The sequence below is a fragment of the Anneissia japonica genome, unplaced genomic scaffold, assembly GCF_011630105.1.
Source record: "Anneissia japonica isolate Jap-2015-1 unplaced genomic scaffold, ASM1163010v1 scaffold17412_len611537_cov169, whole genome shotgun sequence".
Classification (NCBI taxonomy): Eukaryota; Metazoa; Echinodermata; class Crinoidea; order Comatulida; family Comatulidae; genus Anneissia; species Anneissia japonica.
Genome location: NW_022695890.1, coordinates 398,620 through 426,487, shown reverse-complemented (window position 1 = coordinate 426,487; position 27,868 = coordinate 398,620). Strand labels below are relative to the sequence as shown.

Below are 27,868 nucleotides of genomic sequence, written 5' to 3'. Positions count from 1 at the left end.
ATTTGTTAAATTTGTTTCTCGTACTTGTAATATCCCTTCCAATTATATAAGTCTTCCTACTTTAAGTTCTAGACTAAATTACCTTGATTCTCTCTTTTTTTTATAATTGCGTTAATGGAATTTATGGTTCTGATCTTATTTCCGATTTTGTTTTATCTGTTAAAACTTATCGATGTCGTAATTCTATCTGTTCCTTATTCAATGTTAAATTTTCTCGTATTAATGCTGTCTCTTATACACATCTAGATGTGTATAAGAGACAGCTGTTAGGGTATTTATTGTCATTAAATTGGTGGGGCATGATTGCTAATGAATATGATTATGAAATTTAAGTGACACACTCAACGTACCAACCAAATACAAATACATTTTATATATACAAAGATTATTTAATGATCAGAATAATTCTGACGAACTTAGCTAAGTTAACCACTTTACTTCACTTCAAAAGGAAAGTTTTGCAATCCAAAGCTCTATTCAAATTTTATGAAAATAATTGTGTGGTTTGCCCATATACAGGCATGATGATGCCATTCAACCCGTGTATAGGAATGATATTGTCATATCACACCCACATATAGGCATGGTGATGTCCCATCACACCCATATATAAGCATGATGATGTCATACCACAACCCATATAGCCTACGGTCAAATCATGACCTTTTGTCACTAACACTTGATATTGTGAGTAGAACTTTACAATAACAAAACAATACATGAGAATGGACTGTCGTGCCTGAGCGGTGGCGGCGCCAGCAGAATACAAAAACTTTATTAGTCCAAAAAAAGGAAATTTGTTTTGTTGACAAGCTCAAAAGGGGCAGAGGGGCATAACCCCAACCATCGGACAAGTCAAGCGTCAAGAACCTCCCACCCACCGGCCGAGCTCGTCGGGCAGTTGGACCAAAAAAAATTAATTAAAAATAGGCCCACACCAAGCCAAAACATGTCTTTCACAGTCGTAGAATGCCATTTCCGGTCATCCAGAGGTCCTATCTATAAAAAAAAAAAATCTCACTCCCTGTCCTCAGGCATACAAGCTTAAGTCTCCCTATCGGACAGCTTAGCTCCCCCAGAAAATGTATAATAGAGCCGCCACTGCGCTTGAGACAACTATGGTATATATGAATTAATATATGAATTAATACGGTAATATATATGTGTACATCGTGCCAGACCGAACATCTGGGGCATTGATACTAAGATCTCACAAAATGACAGCGTAAACGTATGTACAACAGTGGCGGATCCAGGGGGTGGGGCATGAGGGTCCGTGCTCCCCCCTCCCGCACCCCCGCCATCAGTCATACCAAAAAATAAAAAAGAGTGAGAAAAATTTGAGTTATTATTATTTGCCACTTATTTACACCAAACATGGTGGGGCTGAGGTGGGCGTGGCGGCAAGAACTTCATATTGTGCCCCCTCGTCAGAAATCCTCTGGATCCGCCACTGGTACAACACGTTGTGCGTCTGTGAGACGTGTTTATTTCTGACCCTGTCCTACTTAGTTATTTATTAAGTTTGTTTGACACTCTGGTAGGGTACATTGAGGAGTCTTCAAATACTGGGGACTTTTACAAAAACAAAAAAAAACATCTGCAGCGTGTGAAATATCGATGTGATATATTCATTGTCATTTTGTATAGCTGTGTTCACACGTCCAAGTTTCATGTGACAAATATATTTAATTGTATAGGGCTTGTGATATGATATGACATGATCATGCCCAATATGGGTGTGATAAGACATCACTATGCCCATATATGGACAAATCACACTAGCTTAAAGCTTTGTCCACACACTATCAAATTTTCTCTGACAAAAACCGTTGTATGCCCATATATAGTCATGATGTGCCCATATATAGTCATGATGTGCCTATACATGGACATGATGTGATGTCATCATGGCCATATTTAGGCATGCCAAATGTATTTGTCAAATAAAATATCTGGACAGGGTTTTACATGTTTAGACAAAGAAATTTATATTGCAAAACATCCATAGTTAACAAATCAACTTAATAGTATCATTTGGATTAACAGGTTCCAATATTTATCCACAAAATAAAATATCTATCATTTATCTGACATCCACAAAATAGCATAAAAAATTTATATTAGAAAGTAACTTTATTAATTAACTTAAGAATGTGATTATTTAAGCAACTCGTCCCTGGTTCCCCTCAGTAAATCCCTGTGAGACGAGTTTACTTGTCGCTGCCAGCCAACATATTAACATGATGTATATACATGACAATTACTATGTACTTATTAAATATGAATGGTATTTATTAAGTAAGTATTTCTTTTTGTAGATAATAACATGTATTAACAAAGAATGTTTCTGTTATAAATATAACCAAATATGATACAGTAATTGCTACAAAGTTATAGTAAAGCATACTGTAAAATTATAATAATTTCTCATCATTAATTCCATTTTATTGGCTGTTTTTAGTTCTAGGTTTAACATTGGCCGTATTCAACTGGTCGTCCTTTGTTAAAACACGCCTGCCTGAGCAGTGCTAAAATTCTACTTTAAGTCCACCAGACAAATAGAAAACTAGCAAATACTTAAATCGCTGTGTAGTTACAGCGATACATGCTAGAGTAGTCATGGTTGCTCTGGCTTGTGGTAGCTGGATTTTATCATAAACAAATATTTTTTAGGTAGTTTTCAATTTGGTTAGCCTACAATTATTTTTTGATTTTATATGTTATAATTATTATTTTCTGAAATTTAATCTAAATTGCATTATTAACACAAATGTTTTTGCTAAACTGACCAATCAGTTTTCTTTGTTTTGGTCACCTGGATAAATTATTGCAAATTAACGCACAATTGTTTACGTTTATTTAAGTCTATTTTACAAACCAGCCGAATGAAAACAATATTAAACCAAAAATCGCTGACAATGAAATGAACCGGTTGAATATGGCCAATGACACACCACAAATACTATACAAACTGTCATTAAATTATTAGACCAAAAAAAATGTTATGTGTGTTAAATGTTAGTCTAAGTCCTTCAACACTGCCATCATACAGTTGCCTGGAGAAACTTTGCAAATAATTTCTAATAGAAGGCGCTACAAGCAATTTTCAAATGTTGACTGTGTTTCAAACACTTCTGAATACTGGATATCATTACGAACAGACAGTAGGCAGGCGATTCAATACATTTCTCTGACAACCCAAAACTCGTATCTGATAGTTGGCGCTGTGTAGAGTTTTTTTTAATGGCTATTGCATGAGGTGTGGTGACATTTTTTATGGAATATCATCGATTCGTAGTTGCTGGTGCTATAACCGGCTCAACCTGTTCACCACTGAAGCCTTCCTTGGGAAGACTCTAGGAAAATAAACGAAAGACGTTCACATTAAATCAAGTACTCAGAAATGTTATTCATTTAAAAATATAATAATTAATAAACAACAAATTATTATGGTTAATCGATTCCTTGTTATTAACATCTGAATAGATGAACATAGAATGATATGCCCACTATATTCAGTGAAATGCAAAGTAAATATAAATTCAGTAATTAATAATTGTAGCAAGAATCATAAATAATTTATTAAATATATTTATTTTGAATAACATATGTTAATTAAGTACATTAAAAATATAACAAAAATATATAAATTGAACAGTATTACTGAAATATTTCTGCAGACAAATTTTAGCAAAAATAATAAAGTAACACAAAAGAAAATAAATATCAACATCAAAAAAATGCATAGCTTTTTAATTCTAAAAGAAGTTAATAAGAAAAAACATGGTACAATAACAGTAATGGTCATTTTTCTATAGCGCTTTTTTTAAAACAAAACTTAGTCTTGAGGCAATGTGAAAAAAAAAAATGCTAAAAATACAGAAAATACTTATACAACCAAAAATTCAAAAGAAAGAAATATTAGCAAAAAGAAAATCAACAACTTTGTTTCTGTTAGTTCTGAGAAAAAATAATGAAATAAAAGATTAAGATAATATAATTTATGTTCATGATCGCCAACCAGGAATCAGAGCAAAGAAAACAACATTTCAAGGTGAGAGAAGAGCATGTAACAAGTGCAAACATGTTGCAACATCTACTTGGAAACATGAGAAAAGTAACAAAACAAACCTAAACAATTATTAAAAGATGGGAAAAGGTAATTTAATAATTAATTAATTTCTTCTTATCAAATCCACATTAGCTTTGAAAATGCACTTTAATAATTTAACAACTAAATAGACAAAGATGTGTTACCATTATGTTGTGAATCTGTGAGAGGAATGACTTAGTTGTGTGGGACTTTTCAAATCAATACAAACTGATAATCAAATTTCAGTTATCTAAATTTCTGATAATAATCAATTTTTATGTGAGGGAAATATTAAAATTTCCTATAATAAATATGAGACGAAATTACAGATAGTTGACAACAAAATGATTAGGTTTTGACAAAAGGAGTATTTTGGTGGGGTTTTTTTTAAAGATGATATTTTGGGGCAGATAATGTTCTGTTCTATTGTTCTATGTTGTAATAAATTGTATGAAATAAATATATAATTTATTTCACACTGGCTTTGCATATTTGTTTTTATGTAAAGTTTTTTATGTACTGCCTAAACATTTTTAGAAAGTATATAAAAATAATAATAAATGAAATGTTGAATATTGAGAAGCTGATAAAAAAAATGATATGAAGTTAATGTCAAATGACAGACAGTATGGATTATAAATATGAATAGAATCATGAAATAACGAAAACACAACTCAGAACATAGAAAATGAAATAATAACTCAAAGCCTATTAGATCTCATATTTTCTGCACAAACAATGGGTACTAAGCAAGGGACATGCGACCTCTCACCTCCATTGCCTGACATATCGGAGAACTGCACGCAACGAAAAAAGCAGAGAGATTACACGTAATGGGTTGGAATGGGCAGGAAATGACAGGTCACATGATCATCAAATTTAAAACCATAAAACTCTATTCAGACTATACAATTTTCTTTGACAAAAAAAACTAAAACTGTTGTATGACCATATATAGTCATGATGTGACCATATATAGTCATGATGTGGCTATATATGGTCATGATGTGATGTCATCATCACCATATTTGGCTTGTCACATGTTTGTTGTCAAATAAAATCTGATAGTCTGCATAGAGCTTCAGTACATAACTTCTACCATGCTTGATAATGATAATGGCGGTAATAATAATGCTTACGGTAGAGGATAAGTTTGTAATAATGTTGATATTAATGGTTACAAGGTCCAAATAAATTTGTTGTACTGCCCACGCATGGTGACATTTGAAAACCAAAGTATGTAATATTACCGGCCAAGGTCTAATTCTAGAAATTCTAAATGTTATGATTCTTTGGGTCTATTAGGCACTGGCAACGCAGAGTTGTTTATTTTTTTCTTAAATGATGTTATATTAAAATGATAGTGGTGTTGCTAGTAGTTGTCTAAATAATCAAATAATTTACAACGATGATAATTATGATAATGAATTACTGTGTAATGATTTGTAGTGATGATAACAATGACCTATCTCAAAATAAGACATTAAATTAACTTTTCATTGAGACTCTTTTTCAAGTCCTTTTCTAAATAAACGCAATTTTTTTTTAAATGTGTCTATATATACTAAAGGTGGTTCACATGTTGGAGTGGAGAGGATAGAGGTGACCAAGGCCCCCCTACATTTTGTGAAATTTAAAAAAGAAAATATGAAAAAAAAAGAAAACTGTTTCAAATTAAGTTTAAGGGTGCCGTATCCAGCCTCCTAAAAGTGTTGAAGACATAAGATTTTGTACTTCATCCCTAACCAAGGTGGGCCAGTGTAGTCTAGTCTCCCCACCTGTAATGTATACAATTATAATTATTCAGTATTATTATAGTATGACACTGAGGGTGCTCCAATATCAAAAGGAAATTGTGATACTGAATGTGGCTTTAAATGCAGTTTGTAGATTTCATAACACACTGAAAGGAAAATTTTGAAAAGCAAATTCAAATACTTATTTATGTACTTTCATAAAAGGTTTACAAAACAATATATACACATACATAAAAGATATTCTTTGCAAATAAACCAGTTTATCTTTAATCTAGAACATATTGAAACTAGATGAAAGTATTTGATCAAATTATGCACATGACAAACACAACATACCTTAACATGCACTTGGTTCTTAAGCATTGCAGATCGCATAATCAATGCCTGAAACAGATAGTGTAAATGATATAAAAAATGTTATAATATGGTTATAATGTTTATATAATTCTATTCTATTCATATTTCTGTAGGATATAAAATACGTCTCTAAGAGCAACTAACAAACAATAAATTTCCAACAGAAAAGATCATCCTTAATCAAGCCCTTAAAAGCCCCTAAATGCTACTTTATGAGCATGGCTGGCCATGGACTCCCTGGAGCTCTTTTGCCCTTGGTACAGCTTTTATTTTCCTTGCTGCTTAGAGATTATCCACCCTCCTACTAAATAAGGTTACCAGTGTTAGTTGCAAGCAGGTCGACTAGTCATACACCAAACATTTAAATTACAGCTACACACAATTTGAACTAGCTTAAACTTCGATAGAGTCTCATTTCCATTCTTTTGAGTAAATTCATTTGGAATTATAATATAATAATTATTAAATTAGTTCAAAAACAAATAAGTATGATGTTACAAGAATACCGAAAGGAAGTTGCAAAATTTGAATTGAGACCCTTCAGCTGTTCAACTAGTCTATTCATCTTCATCAGAACAATTTAAATCTGCAATTACTGAACAAGTTTGCCACACAAATCATTCTATTGATTGGGAACGATCCCATGTCAATGACAAAGAATCTGACAAATCTATTAAATGGCTTAAGGAGTCTATTTGGATTCGCAGGAGGGGAAAAACTACACTCAACAAGGACAAGGGGGCTTACAAACTCAATCACATCTTTGATCAACTCTTCGTGCCGTCTATGGCAATTCCTTCAAGTTTTAAAAGCAGTAGGAAAAAGATGAGTTGCCAGTCTGATGAAACCACTAGGTTAGTGGTGGTGAAACGTTACTGAATATAAGTGAGTAACATTATACTTTTTCGTTTTTGGAGTTGAAAAAAAAGAACTAATTTAATAATCATGAGTCTTGTTTCCTTTTAAAGAAATTCACTGCTTGCAAAAATATTAAAATGTAGAAATGTTTGCTATCCCTCAACGGAGGAGTCAATGTTTCAAGAATTATTATTAATTATAATTATTATGATGATGAAGATGGTGATGACGATAATGATGAATCATAATGATCATATTGTTTTTCAGTTGTGGATTAAAGTCTGCTACAGATAAGTATCCCACGTCAAAACTTTATTACAAGATGAATTACAAAAACCTATTTACCTTTGTCCTTCGCTGGAAAGCCTTTCCCATGGCAAGTGACTTTTCAAAAGTTGAACTGCGCTGATCGACATCTCTCGCATACAATATCTACAAGCAGAAATGATTCTCGGAAAAATGATCTTAACTATCTGAATATCAAATTGGCAAGACTTAAAAAAGTGAACATTTATAGAATTATACATCACACATACAATACTGATTGTCATGTGGATTGCGTACCTTATTATGAGAGTCAATGCGTGCATTAATGAGGCCATCGAGTATGAGTTGCATCAGCTCGTCCTCAAGATCGCTGACCGTCGAGTTGAATGCGGTAGCCATTTTACGCATGTCTGCTGATACATACGGACTAAAATACTATATTAAGGACCAAGAAAAATTAATTTGTTAAAAAAAAAATCTTATATTTCAGTGGTAAGTGCTAAGCTTAGGCTCAAATATCATGGCCTAAAATTGGTCTCCAACAAAAAGGCCTAAAGTCTATACAACCAACAAAGGCTTTGGTATAGATATATTCCCTGAAATCAGCAGGGGTCCCCTAATTTACAGGATACTGGCACGGTCTCCCACACTGATACATGCAAACAGAATACTCTACAAAAAGTAACTCATCTCTTGCAAATTCATAACTTTTGAAGGTTTCTGCTACAGCACTGTCCCGGCAAACACCAAACGTGTTTATAAGGTCTGTGAACGTTGTGGTTAGGTACGTCACAAAATATTGTTCATACGACGTTGCACAACGAGCAAAAGTTATGTATTTGAGAAATTATGCTTTAAGAACGTATTTATGTTTCTAACAATTAAAGTTTTCAACCCAAAACTGTAACGTTATTATGTTCTTATAACGTAATGTCGTCATCTGGGGTATTATCAAATGTCTCTGCCTATCTGTAAGTATCACCATACACTAACAAATAACATTAGACGTAATTTGTTAAATAACAACAAATAACATTAGATATGTTATAAAAGTATTAAACCAGATCTCTTAAAATTCGCTTTTCCAAATATGGGAGCTTTGAATAAAGCTAATAACAGGCACTTTACGCAAGAGGACAGGGAGCCGTCGAGAAAAGCAATTCGATTTGAGCGCCCTATTATTTACTGCGGTCTTCACGCTCTGATGAGCACAAAATCACCGTCCACCCGTCTTACCGTCCTGTTGCGTAAAGTGCCTATTATCTATCTATGCGTGGTACCCATCCTTACCTGGATCAGGGCACGATTTCTGATTTGTGAGTATAGCGTATTCAAATGAGGTGCTAGGTACATATCCAATAAGAGGTTGTCTTTGATCGACGCAAGAAGCTTGAGACAAGATGCATACTTTGATTCGTAGAACATCAGAATGATGTCACGTAACTGTGGCTCCAGCTCGAGGAATAGCTTAAAAGAACTGTAAATTATAAAGACAAAGTAAATTTGATATAATTGTAGCCTAAATAGAAATGCGGTTGGAAAGATTGCAAAATACAGAAAGTAGCCCAGCCTATTTGATAATTCTTTTATTTCTTTTTTACAAATGTATATCTAGATAGTACTATAGTACTGTAGGCCTGACATTGACAAGGTTGATGATGGAATGAGGCCACAGTTTATATTAAATAAAGGTAAAGGTAGGAGAATAGCCCATAACTTGCAGTAGTTCTAACTCCCTTGGTAAAAACAAAGGTGAAGACCCTGAATTGAAACTGCTATGCCAAACTATCCTTCACAGGTGGCTTGTCAATCAAATATCGTCTTCATATGCTTCTAGCATGTATTCTGATGTTCATAATTCTATTTTCTTTTTAGTCAGTTTTATTGATATCATCTTAATAAGAGAATTTTATATTTATAGACTACATTCTATTTTGTAGCAGCCTGAGAGAGTTGTGGAATATCAATATCACCAACATACCAGGACTTGGTAGTGATATGCCAAAAGAAATAACATTTCAAAAATCAAAGAAATCCTGCACATACCTACTAGAGATGACATTCTTCTGTAACTCCTGACGGTCAAACGATGCTAGCGCACATAGTCCACCGTATATAGCAACATTACTCGCAGACAACATCTAAAACAGATTTTTTTTTTAAATATATAAATTCCATCCTTCTGTGAAATTCATGTTTGTAAGATATTTGAAATTTAGTTATTTATATATTTTATTTATATTATATTTTATTTTATTCCGATGCATGAAGAAATAAATACACTCCAGAAAAATGGCAAGGAGGGCATATAAATAGTAATGCTAGTGTTATAAGGCACTTCATACAAAGGCTCCAACATGTTTCATTTTATTTTTATTTTTTGAAAAAATCTATTTCAAGTTTATATAAAGAAACATATTATTTGTGTTTATCATAACATAAGTAACCTATACTGTGTAAATAATACAGATTTCCCTCTAATTAAGGACCCTTCCAATGAAAAACCACCTCCAACAAAAAGACCAATAAGTAGTTATTTTAAATTTGGTGGTGCCTGTTATGAACAAGAATAACCATATAAACCAAAAGATCTACACACAACCACATTCAGCACACTGGTTGAGTATGCCATGCTGCTGTAGCTATCAATCATTGGATTTACATTTTAACCTACCAGGTACAGTGGGTGGCAACAATGTGCATGAAGCACCTTGCTCAAGGGCACACACATGTTGCCAGCTTGAAACTTGAACTCTGACCTCACCACTGAAAAACCCTAAGCTTTTACTGCAGTAACACATGCCTTTAATGTTGTGTTCTACAATCATCATCAATGAAGAAGAGGCACTATACAAGTAAATGTACATAACACTTACTGATGGAAAATCGCAATAATCGAAAGGCGCCTGAAGGAGATACTTGGCAGCTGATTTGTACTTCTTGTTCGCTAGCTCCGCCAATCCTGCCGAACATTTTAAGATTGCAACTATCTTCTGATTATCTTTCGATTCTCTCTGTGAAACAAATCAATAATTCAATAAATATATTTGTCAGTTTGTATTCTTCTATATTGATTTTGCATCCTGAGTACTAGAAGGCGATATATAAATGCTGTTGTTGTTGATAGCATCCTTTATTTACGTTGGTTTTGTCAGTTGTAGATGTTATATTAAGGAGCTTTCGATTGTATGGTTGTTATTATTGACCTTTGACATATTGGCAGTTACATTAGATCAGGTCAGGTTCTACCTGCTACTGGTAACCATGTAAACCAGTACTACCCGTTCATGGTCGGATGGTCGGCCACTAAACCGGCTCACCCACCTGGGGCAACTTTGGTGAGGAGGGTGTGTGAACCCCCGGCAGGATTAAAATTAAGATCTGTTTAAGCATGGATGAGTTCATGGGGAACCAAGGGTCATCCATCCTTTTCCCTAGGGTGATGGGTTAGTGGTATGCCAGTCAAAAACAAATACTCCAATAGCGAAATGATGACACAAGTGTCATCATGGCATGAAAGTCAGTAACCCTTCATAAGAGCGAAAATGCTGACTTAAATAAATGACAGTAAGGATTAAATTATGGAATGAGTTGCTTACTTCTGACAACTCTGGCGTAGCTTCTGCTTTGTTGACGTAACTTAAAACATGTGACCAGTTCTGCAGGTGAATACTGACCTACAACAAAATGTAATCGTAAACAAGTTAATTTTTAATTTTATTCATTTGAATTTACTTGGTATAAAAACCTCACATCAATCCAAAAACCAATCCTGTGAGTTTACCTAATAACAAGCATGAAAACACATAAATATTAAAACAACCGTCACAAAAAGCGCAAATTTAATAACAGACCATACATTATTAGCATCCTTTTGAGGGAGGTGAGGGGTTTGGCAGTCATTTTCAACTGGAAATTAAAAGTATTATTTTGATAAAATTTTTAAAATAGAAAAATTACCTTTATGACATTGAGACACATGTTAACTATGTGTTTTGCACTCGTACAGTAATCTCGTGCTCTTGAGTAACACTTGAGGGCATTGCTGAGGTCACCTTGGTCAAGATAATGATCCCCAAGGTCATCATGCCCCCTCCTGAATATAATACAATAAAAAAAAACAAAGACAATTTGTAAAAATATGAATATATATGAAAGTGTTGGTTGGTAACCACTAGTCCTTACATTTGCGCTGAACCATAGAAAGATATTTTGTTATTTTCTGCGATCTGATCTAACAAGCAATTGAATCAGTCAAACGACAATGGTAGATGAGTAACTGTATGGGGCCCAGGATATTAATCAGCCTTTTTTTTTGCAGAACTATGGGCCCTAGTATCATCTTCAAATACCTGGTCAGATTCTGACGTTGGCAATCATATCTTTGAAACTGACTCTATTATTGACGGCATGAATGAGATCCATCTCCCTTGCCCAGTTGACAGTATTACATCTAAACACTTTTTTCTTTGCCTTCCCCAAGCTCTGGTTCCCTCTATTTACCTTCTATTGTCAGTTTTTCTAGACCATTCTCATGGATACCCTAAGAATCTTAACTGCCTTTGTGCAATCACTTAGTATGGTCCGTTAAAAAGAACATGTACTGTAACCAAAATTCAAATTACGACCTTAAAAAGCCAAAAATGTTGATTAAACAAGGGATTAGCACTATACCCCCAAGGTATTAAGGCCTGAGGAAGAACTTACCAGGGGCCTCAGGCCTCTTTGTTATGCCAGTCATGACCAGAATCCCAAAGCTTGAACAATTACCACATGTTTAAAGTGTCGATGACAATAGTTTATCATCTAATTACCATATTGTTCCAATGCCTACCTTATGCTTTCTTTGATTGAGTTTGTTTTATAGTTCTTTAAGTCGGAGTCTAACTTCTCAAGCTTAAGGGCGGCGCTTTTATTTGTGGCTTCCACCCACTGCGAGTCGAGAGGGGGAACGTTGTGTAACGCACCGGCAACTGCGTCAGGTAAAATTGATGATCCAGATCTGTAATTTAAAATAAACATCAAAATTATATTATTATTATATACGAATAGCTTAATATGATTCTGTATATTGGTGAATCATACATAACTCATAACTTTTACTCATCACTGTACAAATATAACTGGAACCCCAAAATTTAAAATTCCTTCCTTCTTATATTCTGAATCAATTAGAATTAACATACAGCAAGTAACACACCATGAAAGTCAACAACCATAATATATATTTCAACATCTAATAAATAATTCATAATTCTTTAAATAATTTGTACTTTCGATGATATCAACATCTCATAAATAATTTATATCTTTAAATAATTTGTACTTTCAATAATTTCTTTTAATAATTTATGTATTTAAAATGAAGTTACTAAAACAACTGTGCCATATGCCAAGATTGAAATAAGCTACTAAGGGATGTACTGTAGGTACAATTTCGACTATCTGTTCTTTATTTAAGCCTGTTTTTCAAAAGGTGAATTTATTCGCGCAAATCAAAAGCATTGGTCATTCACATTTCTATCAGAGATTTTTCGCTTCATTTTCATCAGGATAATCACTACTGTAGATGAATAGGAAAGAATGATTGTAATGTGGAAAAAGCTATGTAATATAATTGTGTGTTATCCTGTTATGTTGTTATCAGTTGTAAAATTATGTGATTCCTGAAGATGACCTACTGTAAATTACAGTCAAATTATTTAATTCCAATATGACTGATAGAATGTACTTCTGTGCTTAGAGTTTGTTTGATAATTTCTTTGCATTGTGGTACAATAAATGTTCAAATGAGCACAACAATATGTATACAATTTTTGGGCCTCTTTTGACATGCATCACATGTTACTTAAACCATTGAGGTATTATTGAGAAGGGGATCACTCGGTAACAGATCCTTTTGACGCGATAAACAAATGTGTTCCCCGCATTTGGATCGCGCCCGGGCGTATTATCTTATCATTAACATTCTTTTGTTAGCAACAACTGGGCAACGACATGCTTTTCTATGATTCACACAGCAGTTTTGCGATAAAGTGTTTGATTTTAGCCCATGAAATAAAAATTAACAATATTCCCCCGATCGGATTTTTTTCGGCCTTTTGGTATGTTATTATGTATACATTTCAAGAACAGATTCCGCAAAATATTTCTGTTACAATTAACTCTGTGTTCATTATAATTTTGTCTTAAGATTGATTGGTTTTCGACCATAATGCTAAGGCATCTTTCTTGAAAGATGAACACATTAGCTTCAAGGTTGAAACAATTGTGCAGCTGTGGTGATTGACTGTAAGTAGTGCGCATTGAGAAAAAAAGGTGCTCTCCATTTCTCCATGTTCCATTTTTTGGTAAATTAAGCCTGCTGAGCATTTGGTGGCGGGGAACACATTAGACTTCAAAGGCATCACGCAAATGTTCTCCAGGTGTTCCTATTTTTAGGTGTTATAATTTATTCTAGTAATTTTTTTATGTGATATCTCTATGTATGTATTTTTAATGTTTTGACCTTTCTTGGTGCAATTTTGTATATACTGTAATATTTTTACACTTTTTTATTTTGTAAATACGCTTATTCAGCATTTGGCTGCATTTTTTATATTTCTCTATTATACCTGAATAAATAAATAAATACATAAAAATACAAAACGGTAACTCACAATGCATCCGCTAGTTCTCGGTGAATCTTCATATAGGTTTGAGTGTTGAATGTTGTCTGAATGTACGTCAACGCCATACGCAGCGCTTCAACTTTCAATGACGGGCAATGCTCACTTATAAACAGCAAACGGTTAACTTTAGCCAGGCCAGTGTAACTACTTGCATACATGTCTAAATCCTGCATTGTAAACAAAGAAGGAATTGAAATAAAAGAATTTATAAGATTGTAGAAAATGATGAATAAGAGTTTTTTTTAACGCTGCAAAAAGGCAACACATGGTACAATACAAAGGACTGGAACTGCAATTGATCCTGGGTCTGATTCAGTGACAGAGATTCAAAACAAGGGGTCTAAAGTCCCCAATGGGTCCAAAAGTCCACAAAGTCTAGAGCCCCACCAAGAAGGAAAAGAAAAAGAAACATAAGAAAGAGAAATAAAAGACAAGGAAATATCTGAAAAGAAAAAGATAAGACAATGAAATAGTAATTGAGAATTTATATAGCACAAATTATAAAACAATGTTAAAATCAAATGCGCTTGAGACTGACAGTTATGATGTTTCCTTAAAAAATAATGTTTTGATGTTGGTTTTGAAAGTGGATATTGTAGAAGATTGCTTAAGATGTAATGGTAGAGAGTTCCAGAGAGTAGTACAGTAGCTGCAAATGAGAAAGATCTGTTGCCAATAATTTTTTTATTGGTTCAGGGAATAGATAGAAGGCATTGGTTGGAGGATCGAAGAAAAAGAGAAGCGGTATATTTGGGAAGGTAAGGTAATAAAATAGGAAGGAAAACTAATGATTTCTTGTGTGTGCCCAATTGAATTATAGTTGCAATAAACTTAACTAAACGTTCAATAATGACAAATTAACTTTAAGTTTTAAACAAAATTATTTATTTACATATTGATTCCATTATTCTGTGATGTCTGTGGTTCTTGTTTGTTCTCTATTGTTATTCTCTTTTAGATACTGCAACTTGAGCACCAATTTTGGTGGTGATGTTTGCATTTTACAAATCGTTATTATTTTATTAATTTATTAAAGAAAAAAATTTTTCAAGAATGATAGGCAGATAGATTTTCATTTGTTTTTTGTTGAGGACCTCTATGGAAACAAGCTTATAGAGCTTTCCAGTGCTGTCTATTTTGAATTAAATGTTTTTATTTTGTGTGTGTGTGTGTTTTTGTTCCTGTTGATGATTATGATGATTCTGTCTTTGTGATTTTGGAAAGCCATAAAAGGAGAACCCCTCTCTAACTTAAAAAATGCTCTTTCAAAGCAGTTATTACTCGACAAAATCATTGGCTTCTTCTCAACAAAGGGGAGGGTGGGAGGGTGATTGGTAGGATCCCGAGTTTGTTCTCACTTCCTTACCAATGTAGGATTTTCAACAATAAATGGCTGCTCTTCGATAACTTCCTCAGCCTCTGGTTGGGCATCCACTTGCATCGGCTCACCTGGGCCCTGAAAAAAAAAATCTCACCATGACCATATATAGCCACATCATAAATATATATGGGCACATCATGACTATATATGGGCACATCATGACCATATATAGCCACATCATGACTATATACGGACACATCATGACTATATATAGGCACATCATGACCATATATAGCCACATCATGACTATATATGGGCACATCATGACCATATATAGTCACATCATGACTATATATGGGCATACAACAGTCTTTGTCAAGGAAAATTTGATAGTGTGGACAGTATTGCCAGTTTGACTCATTTAAACATCTTTTAAGCCCATTTACTACAAATAAGCTACAGCCAACAACAAACTGAGAAACCAAAAAAAGGCAATAGTTGGAACATTATCTCAAATCAATTTTTTGAATTGTTAAAAATTAATGTACAGTAGAATCCCCCGTTTGGCCCTGGGATACCTCTACTACTACTAGATCTACTACTACTGTAGGTGTAGCCTACTATATGCCTAGTAGCTAGGCAAAAAATAGTAATTTTGGTTTTACACACACACACACACACAAAATGTAAATTCAATTAAAAAAAAGAAATAGGAAGAAGGCTGCCAAAGGCAAAAGACCTGAGAAGATAAGCTCATTACATTATATTATTTAGGCCTACACAGTCATAATGAAAAAAAAAAGGAATGCTGAGGCATAAAAAAAAAATTGTTTCGGGATAGCTTGAACTGAATAAAAAGAAACAAAATCTGTCTAGGGCCTAGGCCCTGTGTGATAATGCATCATGGCTAGGCTGGCATAGCTTACTAGCTAGGTAGCCTAGTAGGGCTAGGCCTAGGCCTATAGTCTATTGTTGATCCCACAACAATACAATTATTATTACAAGCAAGCAAGCAACCAATCAGCAAGTGAAATTTGCTGGTGAAGCCTTGCACACACACACCCTAGCCTAGTCTATTAATCCTACAAGGGAGTTAATAATCCTACCGATCAGCAAGTAAAATTTGCTGGGTAGGCATAGGCCTAGACCTAGCGCACAAACACCCAAACCTATTTAGCGCCCAGCGGCGGTACCCACTCATTCGGACCAGGCGAAGCCTAGCTTTGAACGGTGCTAGGTAGGCTAGGCCCTAGGCCTAGGATTTACGTGCAGATTTCATGATAAAAATAGGATACGTTACCTGCAGAAATAACTGCTGATGAAGGGGTAAAGGCAAGGGCATTTTCTCTAGCTCTCCTCTTCGCGAAGTAACTGAAACAATCACGCTGATAACCTTTCTAATGGCATCAAATATAAAGACCATGAAGCCGCCCGCACATTTTTGATATGCGTTTACAATTCTGGCTTAACGCGTTATAAATATCATTAATAACACTAAAGCGTTTAGTTGAAATCTCTAAAACGCGTTACGGTAAAGGTCTAAGAGGGCGCACTTTCATTTCTTTTGATATAATTTGTACCATCAATCATCATTATTATCTGTCATCCCCATGTCATCACCAGCAACATCATCGTTGTCAACGATGTTGTTGCATAGTTACCAACCGTCTCGCATCGTGCGGGACGGTCCCGCATTTCAAAGTGATTTTGGATGAAACACGCATTTTGCAGAAACACATGCGTGATCCTAAATTTGTCACGCATTTTACACAAGTCTATGCGTGATAACGATTTGTCACAAATTCAGGGGAAAAAACCGAAAAGGTCCAGATTAATCTCAGATAAGATAGTATAATACATACTCCAAGTATCGAAATGCACGCCATCGTGTCGGGATTCAATATTTCAACATTAATTATGTTATCATCAGGAATTGAAAATATTCAAATTAGATATCCCCAATTACTAGCCAATAGAAAAATTTGGGGAAAAAAATGGTTCGTGTGGGAATCGAACACACGACCTCCAGATTATCTAGCCAGATGGAAATTACTACAAATGCTATTAAGATGTGAGTTTGCGACGTCAGGAAATATCATAGGAGTGATTATGGTATTTGCCCTACCTGACGTGTTATCGTATACCGGTACTGAATTCTCAAATACTAGCCATTAATAAAATTTCAAAAAGGAAAAAAAATGATTTGGGTGGAATCGAAACCACGACCTCCTGGTTATTTAGCGAGATGAAAACCACAACAAATGCTATGAAGATGTGAGTTTGCCTAGGGAAATGAAATGTTCTTATTAAATATTCAAAAATAATTATTATCAATGAATATTGTTTTAAATCCGATTTATTTTTTAAAATCATGTAAAAAAAAGGTTATAAAAATATTCAAATTAGATTTCCCCAATTACTATCCAATAGATTTTTTTTTAATGGTTCGTGTGGGAATCAAACACACGACCTCCAGATTATCTATCCAGATGGAAGTTACTACAAATGCTATTAATATGTGAGTTTGCCTGTGCATTTCGATACTTGGAGTAGGCCTATGTATTATACTATCTTATCAGGGGAAAATGTATTTAAAATTAGAAGAAATTGGTTGTATTAAAACTATAAAAACGGTGATGCAGTAACTTTAGCCATGAGAGAGTACCGTATTTCCTTAAAGGCCCTACTTATTTCACTAACGAGTTACTAAAAACTGATCAGTAATGAAATGTTTGTGTAGGTCTACATAGTTCGGGTGCTCAAATTAAACATAGGCCTACATTGAAACTCAAATTGGCTTTATTATTAATATTTTTGTTAATGTACCTGTATTATCAACAAACACTCCCTAAAATCGTTTTAAAACAGCTTAAAAATGCTCAGATCGTCGGAGCGGCGGGGGTGGGGGGTGGTCTGTGGTTCCCCTGCCGCTTGGACCACCAGCCAACTGGTATAGTCACTCACGCATTTCAAATCACTCAGGTTGGTAACTACGCTGTTGTTTAATACCGTTCTCAAAGACATACCGGTACATGAGTGTTAGGTGACATTCATTCGATATCATTAAGCCTACTATCAGGGGTGGCGCCACTGAAGCGGTGGAGGGGAGAGGGCCTGGTGCAGTGGTACCCCGTCGGGAAGAACTCAAAAATCGATTAATTAAGCCTTCGAAACCCCTCAAACACCCGACCACGCCCAATTTTTGTCTTCGTGGATATTGCCACCCCCCCCCCCACCCACCACCTTTGCCTTTCAACTCTGGCGAGACCTTGGATCTTGGATACCCCGTCGGGAAAATCCTGGCGCCACCACTGCCTACTGTCACTTACATCATCACTCATCATGATATAATTTGATTTTTCTTCTTTTGGTTATACGGTACTGTTCTATATTCGATTGTTATCACACAGTGTTCAGCTTTGCATAGCTAGGGAGTTGTTATAGTGCCACTATAACCACTCCCTGGCATATAATTAAGTCTCAAAAATGTTACAGCTGGGATTGGAAGGCAAGCATCTTATCCACCAAGCTATTCAAATGTCCTCTGATAATTACTCTTTTTTAGTAGGCCTACTGATATTTTGAAACTGGATATCCTAAACTTTTGTTGCTGTTGTTTTGTCAAGATGTGTTTATACCGCAAAAAACCCAAACAAACAAAAAACAATAAAAAAAAAAAACAAAAAAAAAAATTTAAAAAACCGTGAGTGTTGTTGCCGTGGTTCATGATTTTATTTTACCATTAGGATTACCTATGAAAGAATATAAAGAAATTATATGTAGACCCTAACCATTAAACGTAATTTTTATTAAACGCTCGAACACGTGATAAAAGTAGGTCGGGAACCATGAGATTAAATAACCGTTTCAAATAAATTACATGTGTTAAAAAGAGAAGAAAATCTGCAGTTACAATCTAACATTACATTTCTAAAATCTTAAATATTGATCCGTTCAATTTCGATTCAGCTGAAATGTCATATCTCATAATCTCGATAAATTTACACATTTATTATTGAAAGACAATTTCATTATCCAGCTTTAAATTTTAAGCCACCAAAATGTTTAATTACAGTATATCTTCTAGACAATTCCTGATCTACGACTGGTAGAACCTTGTTGAGGCTGAATAAAGATTGTTTTTGCACATTTCATTCCAAGTTGCTAAGAGTCCATAACGTATGTACTGAACCAGAGAAATGTTGGTTTTCTATTAAAAGCATTTAGTCAAACCTACAGATTCTGAAACAGAACAAGATTGAGTCAAACTTTCATTCGTGTGTAGTTTTTACCAGGTCTTATTCTTTAAAATTTACTGTAGTAGGCCTATATGTGTTTCATGGGTTATATTTTTGGTGGTTTACAAGACGGCATAACTTAACTCACCATCTTTGCTGATGTCATCCAAAGATTATACATTTATTTTGATCCGTCTGATTCGCAGGATTTGCATTCCTGGTTATCCATCAACATGCTTCGGTTAAGCAGTAACACAATTCATTATTTATGGTTCCAATAATTGCTCTAATATATATTTTTCTTCCTTTTCGTTTTCTTTTTTAATCTGCTGCAAAGTTGAGAGATATCTGTTTCCATAGTGTTTGTCTACTTATTTTAAGTTACTTTGATCCACTGATTCACAGCGCTTTGCATTCATTTCTGGTTATACCTCAACATTCTTCGGGTAAACAGTGACACAACACAATTTTCATTATTTATGGTTCCAATAAAATTGCTCAATATCAATATTTTTTCTATTAATTCAATTCCATTATAATCCACTATGAAAGTCTTGTAAGTCTTGACGGAAATCTCACTAAGATTAACAGAATCAGTCAAGTAACCAAATTTATCAATTTTCTCCTCCGTATAAATTTGAAACAATGGCCGTAGCCTCCAGCTATTGGGACAGTTGGGACAGTCCCACACAATTTTTCTAATGGGTCCACAAAGAAGAGGTCCACATTTTAAAAATGGTCCAAATTATGTAATTTATGCATAAAATGGGTCCCCTTTTGAAAAATTGGTCCAGATTTCTCATGTTTAGCTTAAAATGGGTAAAATTTAAGAAAATAGGTCCCGATTTTTCATATTTTTGCGTAAAATGGGTCTACATTGTTTGAATTTACGCTTAAAGTGGGTCCACCCCGACATTCTCCCGCACTGTTTGAAAATCCTGGCTAAAGGCATTGCTTGCGGGAGATATGGTTGAATGAGCTTTCTTAACATACTAAATATAATTTTGCTACGCATGGTGATATCGATCGGCAATGGCTTGAGACAATTGATAATAAATACTGTAGTAGTAAAAACATACAAATATTATGAATTTGTGGGAGACGGGTTATTTTTCGGAAGATTCTTGCTTGCTTGCGGGAGTGCAGGAGACCGTCCCGATTTCCGTGAGACTCCCGCGACTTCCAGGAGACTTGAGACCTCTGAGAATCAATCTGAGTCAATCTATTTCTCGATGCAACATTAAAATGGCGAACAGATCTTTCAACTATGCTGCAAGTACACTCTGGATTTCACTACTATTCTCAAACAACCTCAGTCATGTACATTCAACATAAATAACTCTGAACAGTAGGTATATACAAACACGATGGCAACATATCTCTCACCTTTACAGCAAATACTCTAGAATTCCCTACCATTAGGCCTACTTCTCAAACAATCTCATGTACATTCAACATAAGTAGCTCAAAACAGATAGGTAGACTTGTCCAAATAAAACTTGTATTTAAAAAATATATATTTATCGGGTGCATCTCAATGTATGAATAATTTTTGTCACACTCAATAATGTAAATGCACATTTGAGCCGTTTGCATACTTATAAAACATCAAGTCGGCGGCGCGCAATCTTTGGAATATTTGAACATTTTAAAAGAAATGTTGTTAAACATGTCTTTAAGAAGGGCGATCCACCACACTGCACAGAAAATGGCCTTGTTTTTGGCCTCTCTTGCATTGGACATCTAAATCGGACCTTTACTGTATTTTCTCTCCCAATAAATTCAAGCATTAATAAATCAATATAAACTAATGGAAATTCATTTAGACGTCACGTTATATTTTAAAATATAGGAAAAATATTGCATAATATGCAGACTGTGTGAGCGCAATTAAATACAAATCAATTTGTACAAATGGCTCAAACTGTGTCAACAAACGATAATTGTCGAAAAAATAACCAAATCAATCTTAACTCAAAGAATATATGGCTGAAAAGCAATCAGAAATATTATAGCTTATGTATTTTTATGTGCTAAATTCATATGTATTATTATGAAGAATGGCATTGCAGCCTGTAAATCCTTAAAAATTACAATAAAAGTTTTCAATAATTTTAACGGTTCTACGTATTGATTTGTGGATTCTGAGTGATAAAGAATATTTGTAGAAGGTCATGTAAAAATAAATGTAGATTTTTGAATTTTTACAGAAATAGTAGTAGGCTTATTCTTTTGTGGGTCGTGGGGAGGTCGTGCCCCCCCCCCCCAGTCGCTCCCCCATTCGAAAACTTCGAAGCAAAAAAAATTAGGCTAGGCTTATGCTCAAGAAAATGGGTTAATGCTTTCTCAACTTCCCTTTATTAACGTTCATCAAAACACCATATTATATATTTATTCGTCCTTCATTTCACAGCAACTAATAATAATAATAATAATAATAATAATTATAATCAATATTTATAAAAATGGTAACTAAAATGGTCGCTGTCACACATAATAAAAAAAACACACACATAAATTATTCTAAGACTGTTGGTATGATTCGATGCCTCGAAAGGTCTAGCATAGTAATTTTCCTGGTGCATGCAGAATTGTTGATGTAAGCCTATTTAAAATAAAACTATCTATTGTTAAAATAATCCGGTAATTTTAATTAAGGCAAGAAATCGTAATCGACAATAAAAGTTTCTTTTTGTTCATTATGGTATTATCTCACTTCTTAAATACTGCGTTTAAGAGATATACGTTAACATATCTGTCACGGTTAACGTGTATTCGGGAATCTAAGAAGCAATGTTTTTCAGTGGGCGTGGCCACCGAAAATAAATTCCACGCCCCCTCATATTTTGGTCGCGCCCCCCCCCCGGTAGGACGGTCACGCATGAGTAATTCCGTACAAGTGTCACGTCGTCGAACAAACCGAAAACTCCCTTATAATAAATACTCAGGAAGTATAAATTTAGAAACACAAAAGTTTATTCAAACGGACATTTTTGATTACTCATGTAGCCTATTCATGTCAACACTTGACACAGAGGATTTTTTATCAGGGTTTTTACTTTGAGTCAAGAGAGAGAACAGACATTAAAACAAAATATTGCATACTACCCTATAGATGTTTCTTTAACCGTATGCATCTATAAAGGTGAAACCTAAAGTATCTATTATGAAGCATGAATGAATGTTATGAAGCTATCATTGCCGATGATGTCGTATTATTGTAAAATCAATCACACACTGTTATTTCCTGACAAAGGCAGGTGGTAGTCAGCGACTCAAACCTCAATCATAATATTTTATGTAAATTACCAAACGCTTCGAAGTCTGTTAATCCACACCTAACATCAAAACATGACAGGAAATGTACTGTTGTTTATGTTTATTCACTATACAATTTGGTGTTTACGAGAAGGAAAATAAAATATTGCACAGTAGATTGAAATCACTAGAATCTTTCAGTCAATAACGTGCACCATGGGGCAACAATTACTCATGCTCAAAATATATATATATATAATTTATACAAAAGAAACACAGTAACAAAAGCTAAATATCCGAGCGAAACATGAATCATACACATGAACGTATCTTAATAAATTCATTTTAATATGCATGCATATTCAACAGGTAATTGTAAACATGAAACATGACATTTCTCTATGAATAATTATACAGAGCGGTCGGCATCCTAGAAGTTCACCGGGGTCAATTCAACATAGACTATTGTATGTTATAATATAATACTGCTGTCGCCTGCAGGCGAGAAAACCGCCGCATACACCGTCATTTATGAGCATCTTCATCATATGTTCTACTTTACTTTCGTGCTAATTTCTGTATTACTATACAAAATGGCCCTGTTGCATAATTGTATTACCATCAATCAACGCATCGGATAAATTAGGCCTATTAATCATCGTTCCACTGACTCAATGATTATTACACAAGTGTAAAATAGCGTACGTACATAAAATTCGTCGATGATCGACGATAGCTGATGTGTTTGATATGTTTTATACAAAAAGTTACTTCTAAATGTGTGTATCCACACTAGCCTAATAATTACTGGAAACAACGCAGAATATTAGCATGTGGAGAAAAAAAATCAGTTAAAGTTCAAGTTTTATAACGTTTAAAATGGGAAGGGTATTGTTAGCATTGGTCATGGAGAGAAGAGTGAGGAAGGGTACTTAGTATTTTTATTGTTGCAGAAAATAAGCGGTAAAATTAACAGTTTGTTTAATGAGGAGGGGTTGGGAAGGAGGGCGAGGGAAGAAGGAAGTAATTTTTGTTTTGAGTTGGGTTTAACTTTTAGTTACTCTTTCAATTTGATGTGTCCTGTAATCATGTGCCTTTAAGTTTTGTGTTTCGGACGCACCTTTATTTTACAAAGTGTGCTGATGGAAGGGCTAGAAGGTAAAGTGGGTGGGGGGAGGTCTCGATGATCAGTTGAGGGGCGCTAACTCGCAAAATAAGGTTGATTTTTGGAGCAATTTTTGGAGGGGTGTGCGCATCCACCCCGCGCACCCTCTGGATACGCCACTGGTAGTAGGTCTGTGTTAATGTTGTAGACGTTGTAGTAAGCGACATAGAATAACAAATAACATCTTAAGTAAGAAGTGAAAAGAAGAGTACGTGTTAATAGTATGAACTGAAGTCACGCTCCACCTCTATGTCAACCATCTGTCAGAACAGTAACGTTATATCTACGTGTTTAAGTACCGACTTATTGCAAGTTAAGTTCAGTAAAAGCGTGCACAGGTCTAATGCATACTAAGGAACATCTGAAGAAAATGCTAAGGTAAAAATTTGCTCTGTAAAAAGGTAAAGCCCAGGGAGTTCTGGGTTCACCGGCCGCAGTGCCCATCCTCTATCCTTGCGTTTGACCCAGTCCACTGGTGTAATCATGGTATCATGCTGCAACAACTAGTATGTTTGTCTTCCCGATATATGCTGTCACCCATTTATAATTTGGGTAGCGAGAGAGAAGGAGGTGGGGGAGTCAAGTGGCATTTACATCGAGAATTTGGAGCCACATGTTTGCGCCACACGCTTCCAAGAGGAAGTATTGCTAGAGAAACAATTTGACGGCGATTTTGGTCGATTCTGGAAATTCTATTCTTCGTTTACTTTTAGGTCCATGTTTTAGCCTGATGTTATACTCCTCGTTGAATAGAATATCCAATATTTAAATGTTTTCATGAAATAGTCTTTTCCATTGCACTTATAAACATCCGTTGTATACAATAATAGTTTATATTTTGCAATGTCCTCGCCGCCTTCTGTATACATCAATACATGATACTTAATTGGCAGTTGTAAAATCAGTTTATCTTCTCCAGGGATTAATCAAATTCGATAAGGAGGTTGCTCATTCGTCATGACGTCGATGAAGACTGCATCAGAGGTAAGCATTCGTCTGGTGCCTTGAGGGCGTGCCATTGGGCAACAGGACATCGTTGAGACTCAAACATCCGACGCCAATGTGTGCTTTCAGACAGACCTATATGAAGGAGAGACAATCATTAACAGTAAGTGTTTAAAATTGATCAATAACAGCTGTCTATGAATGAACTATGAATACATATCACAATTACAATCAGCGCTGATATATATGTATATTTATATATATATAAATTAAGATAGTCGTTAACACCGTTACATTATATATAAATCATCAAAAAATAACTATTATGTCCTTTATTTGAGCATTGTATTTACCTTTCTTTGATGATTTATTGATAACATGGAAAATATTTCTAAAAATGTAGGCGGACAAGTACCTAAATAATATAAGAAATAAAAATACTGAAAGTAAAAGCTTACGAAAGCTAGAATTTTTTTGGAATTAATTTAATTAATGCTGAAATACTTTTTATTATCCATTTCAACTTATACCTGTCTCTTATACACATCTAGATGTGTATAAGAGACAGGTGTGTGTGTGTGTGTGTGTGTGTGTGGGTGGGTGTGTGTGTATGTATGTATGGTGATTCAAAACAACAATGTTGTAGGAAGTGATAACTTGATCTCGGTTAAAGTACATAATATACATACACTAAGCAAACGCGAAAGTATTATTATGTTTATGCCTATAGGTTTATTACTACAGTTTCAATAACTACGGAATAAACTAATATTCAGTATGGACAAATTTACAAACGAAATATCACCAACCTGAAGAATATTTGCCTAAGTTTATCTGACCTGTCACACCGTCTCTGCTTTTACAATTATAGTCCCATACAGATATGATAATGACTACCTTATCAAGAGATGTAGGAGAGACATTGAAGTAGAAACTCTCATTAAATACAGGGTCGATTGTGTTTTTTTTCGTTGATGATTTCTTAGTTTTAATTACTTTATCCGACAGCAGAAGTTGAATTTTAACAAAAGGATCTGAAAAACAAACCACAATAATAATAATGATCGACTTTATAGAGAGTAAATAGTAGAGGTGCGCTTAACATTGTTACCACACATGGAACACATACTCAGGTCCATGGGAAGAATTCCACCATGTTGCAGCTGTAATCAGCGCATTTGTGTTTAACCTATAGCCATGGTACCCACTTGTACTTCAGGGTGGAGAGAGAAAACCGTGGGTAAAGTACCTTGAATAAGGACACAATCGAAGTACACAGCGAGGGTTTGAACCTTTGACCCCAGGCTGAGAAGCAGAACCACAACCGGTGCGCCAAACCGTTTCTTTAAACAATGGTTGTCCAAAATATCCATCTCTTCATTTCTTTAAAATCCAAGCAGCAAAGAAAACTGCAATAAATATGGAATATAGGCCTACAATTTTTTTAATTATTAAAGTAGCAAGTACATCAAACGCGCGCTGTTTTTGTAAGCAAGAGCACTATATTAAAGAAAGACAGTAGGTATTTTCATTTTAACAGGCTGGTCTCCCTCCATTTAAATACCAATTTTGAGACGGGGTTTTCATGGTCTTTAACTGCTTTGATCTCTAATTAGAAGGATAAATGTAAAAGACATTTGTTGATTTGGGACCACAGAAGAGCGGTCTTTAATTGGAGGTGGTCTTTAATTGGAGGGGTCTTAAATTAGAGGGAGACCTTTTATAAAGTCTATTTATTCAAATACGAGCGAAAAACGTGAGAGTTCATGACCCGTTACCTTTAATATTATATGGCCCGGTACAATATAACAGTCAATTTTCTTAGAAAGCTGATAATTAATCATTATCTCTTGAGTATGTAGATAAAAGTTTATGTTTTACCAATTTCATTGGCATTTCCTATAAGGGCTTTTAAGACGGGGTTTGCATTATCGAATTATTATAGAGCAGAATAATGATATGCGCATACCTAAACTCTGCTCCTCTTTTCAATAAAAGTTATTTGTACTATCAAAGGTTTGTCATTTAGATTTCTCTATGAATACAGAATTATTCTTTTGCATATTCAATGACTGGATTTATGCTGCTTGCACCCCACCCCAAAAAAACCCGGATATTCCCCCGGTTATTTTCCCTTGGACATTTCCCCATGTAACCTTATTCCACCATGACTTATTCTTTTTACCCATTCTTTCTAGCTATTGAAACTTTAGCATAAAAATACTGATAACATGGAAAATATTTCTAAAAATGTAGGCGGACAAGTACCTAAATAATATAAGAAATAAAAATACTGAAAGTAAAAGCTTACGAAAGCTAGAATTTTTTTGGAATTAATTTAATTAATGCTGAAATACTTTTTATTATCCATTTCAACTTATACAATAATGCTATCTATGAATACATTTGCTTTTTATACTTATTATTTATTTTTTTATTATTAAATTAAATTTCTATTATTAATATTACTAAGCCTATTACTATTACACATAATAAGTTAAATAGCAATATCCTATAATACAGCACAATAATAAACTGCTGTGCAACAATAATTTTGTATGTTGTTAAAGTGTGTAAAAATAAAAACAAAATAAGAAAACGGAGCCGGGGCAAACACTTACTGAAAAAAAAAAGTGTACTAAGCTATTACTATTACCAATCGGCCTTTAGTCTTGCTACCTTACTGCTCTAATGAATATCGTAGGAATAACCACTTTCTTAAAATTAAGCTACCGCTCCACTTACCTGAACCCCCGTTTATGTCCCTTTGCAGTAGTTGTTTTATCTTGATAACATCCAGTTGGAGACGCTCTGCAAATGGTAGGTAGTTGAGGGATATCAAAATATCGCCTCGTCCAGGATTATTCTAAATTAGTAATGTAAGCAAATTCAGAAAGAATGGTTAGGAAACATTTTCAACTTCATCATATATATA

The 27,868-nt window shown here is 34.5% G+C and overlaps 2 protein-coding genes across 2 annotated transcripts in view; both read right to left on the bottom strand.

The window, feature by feature from the left end:
* Positions 1-364: 364 nt before the first annotated feature.
* On the bottom strand, positions 365-16,795 carry LOC117101602 (COP9 signalosome complex subunit 1-like). The gene is made up of 13 exons (XM_033241593.1): positions 16,628-16,795; positions 15,373-15,462; positions 13,995-14,173; positions 12,170-12,337; positions 11,296-11,431; positions 10,935-11,012; positions 10,212-10,349; positions 9,382-9,476; positions 8,626-8,812; positions 7,633-7,770; positions 7,414-7,500; positions 6,190-6,237; positions 365-3,359 (listed from the first exon to the last, which is right to left on the bottom strand). Exons 1-13 carry the CDS (start codon positions 16,748-16,750, stop codon positions 3,288-3,290), a joined length of 1,539 nt encoding a protein of 512 aa, XP_033097484.1. The 5' UTR covers positions 16,751-16,795; the 3' UTR covers positions 365-3,287.
* Positions 16,796-23,072: 6,277 nt separating this feature from the next.
* LOC117101601 (synaptotagmin-17-like) overlaps positions 23,073-27,868 on the bottom strand; it is a 24,655-nt gene continuing 19,859 nt past the window's right edge. The window contains exons 3-5 of the mRNA XM_033241592.1: positions 27,679-27,799; positions 25,743-25,967; positions 23,073-25,068 (exon numbers count right to left, since the gene is read on the bottom strand). Of these exons, the coding sequence (XP_033097483.1) occupies positions 24,944-25,068; positions 25,743-25,967; positions 27,679-27,799 (471 nt within the window). The 3' untranslated portion in view covers positions 23,073-24,943. The remainder of the gene's footprint in view (positions 25,069-25,742; positions 25,968-27,678; positions 27,800-27,868) is intronic.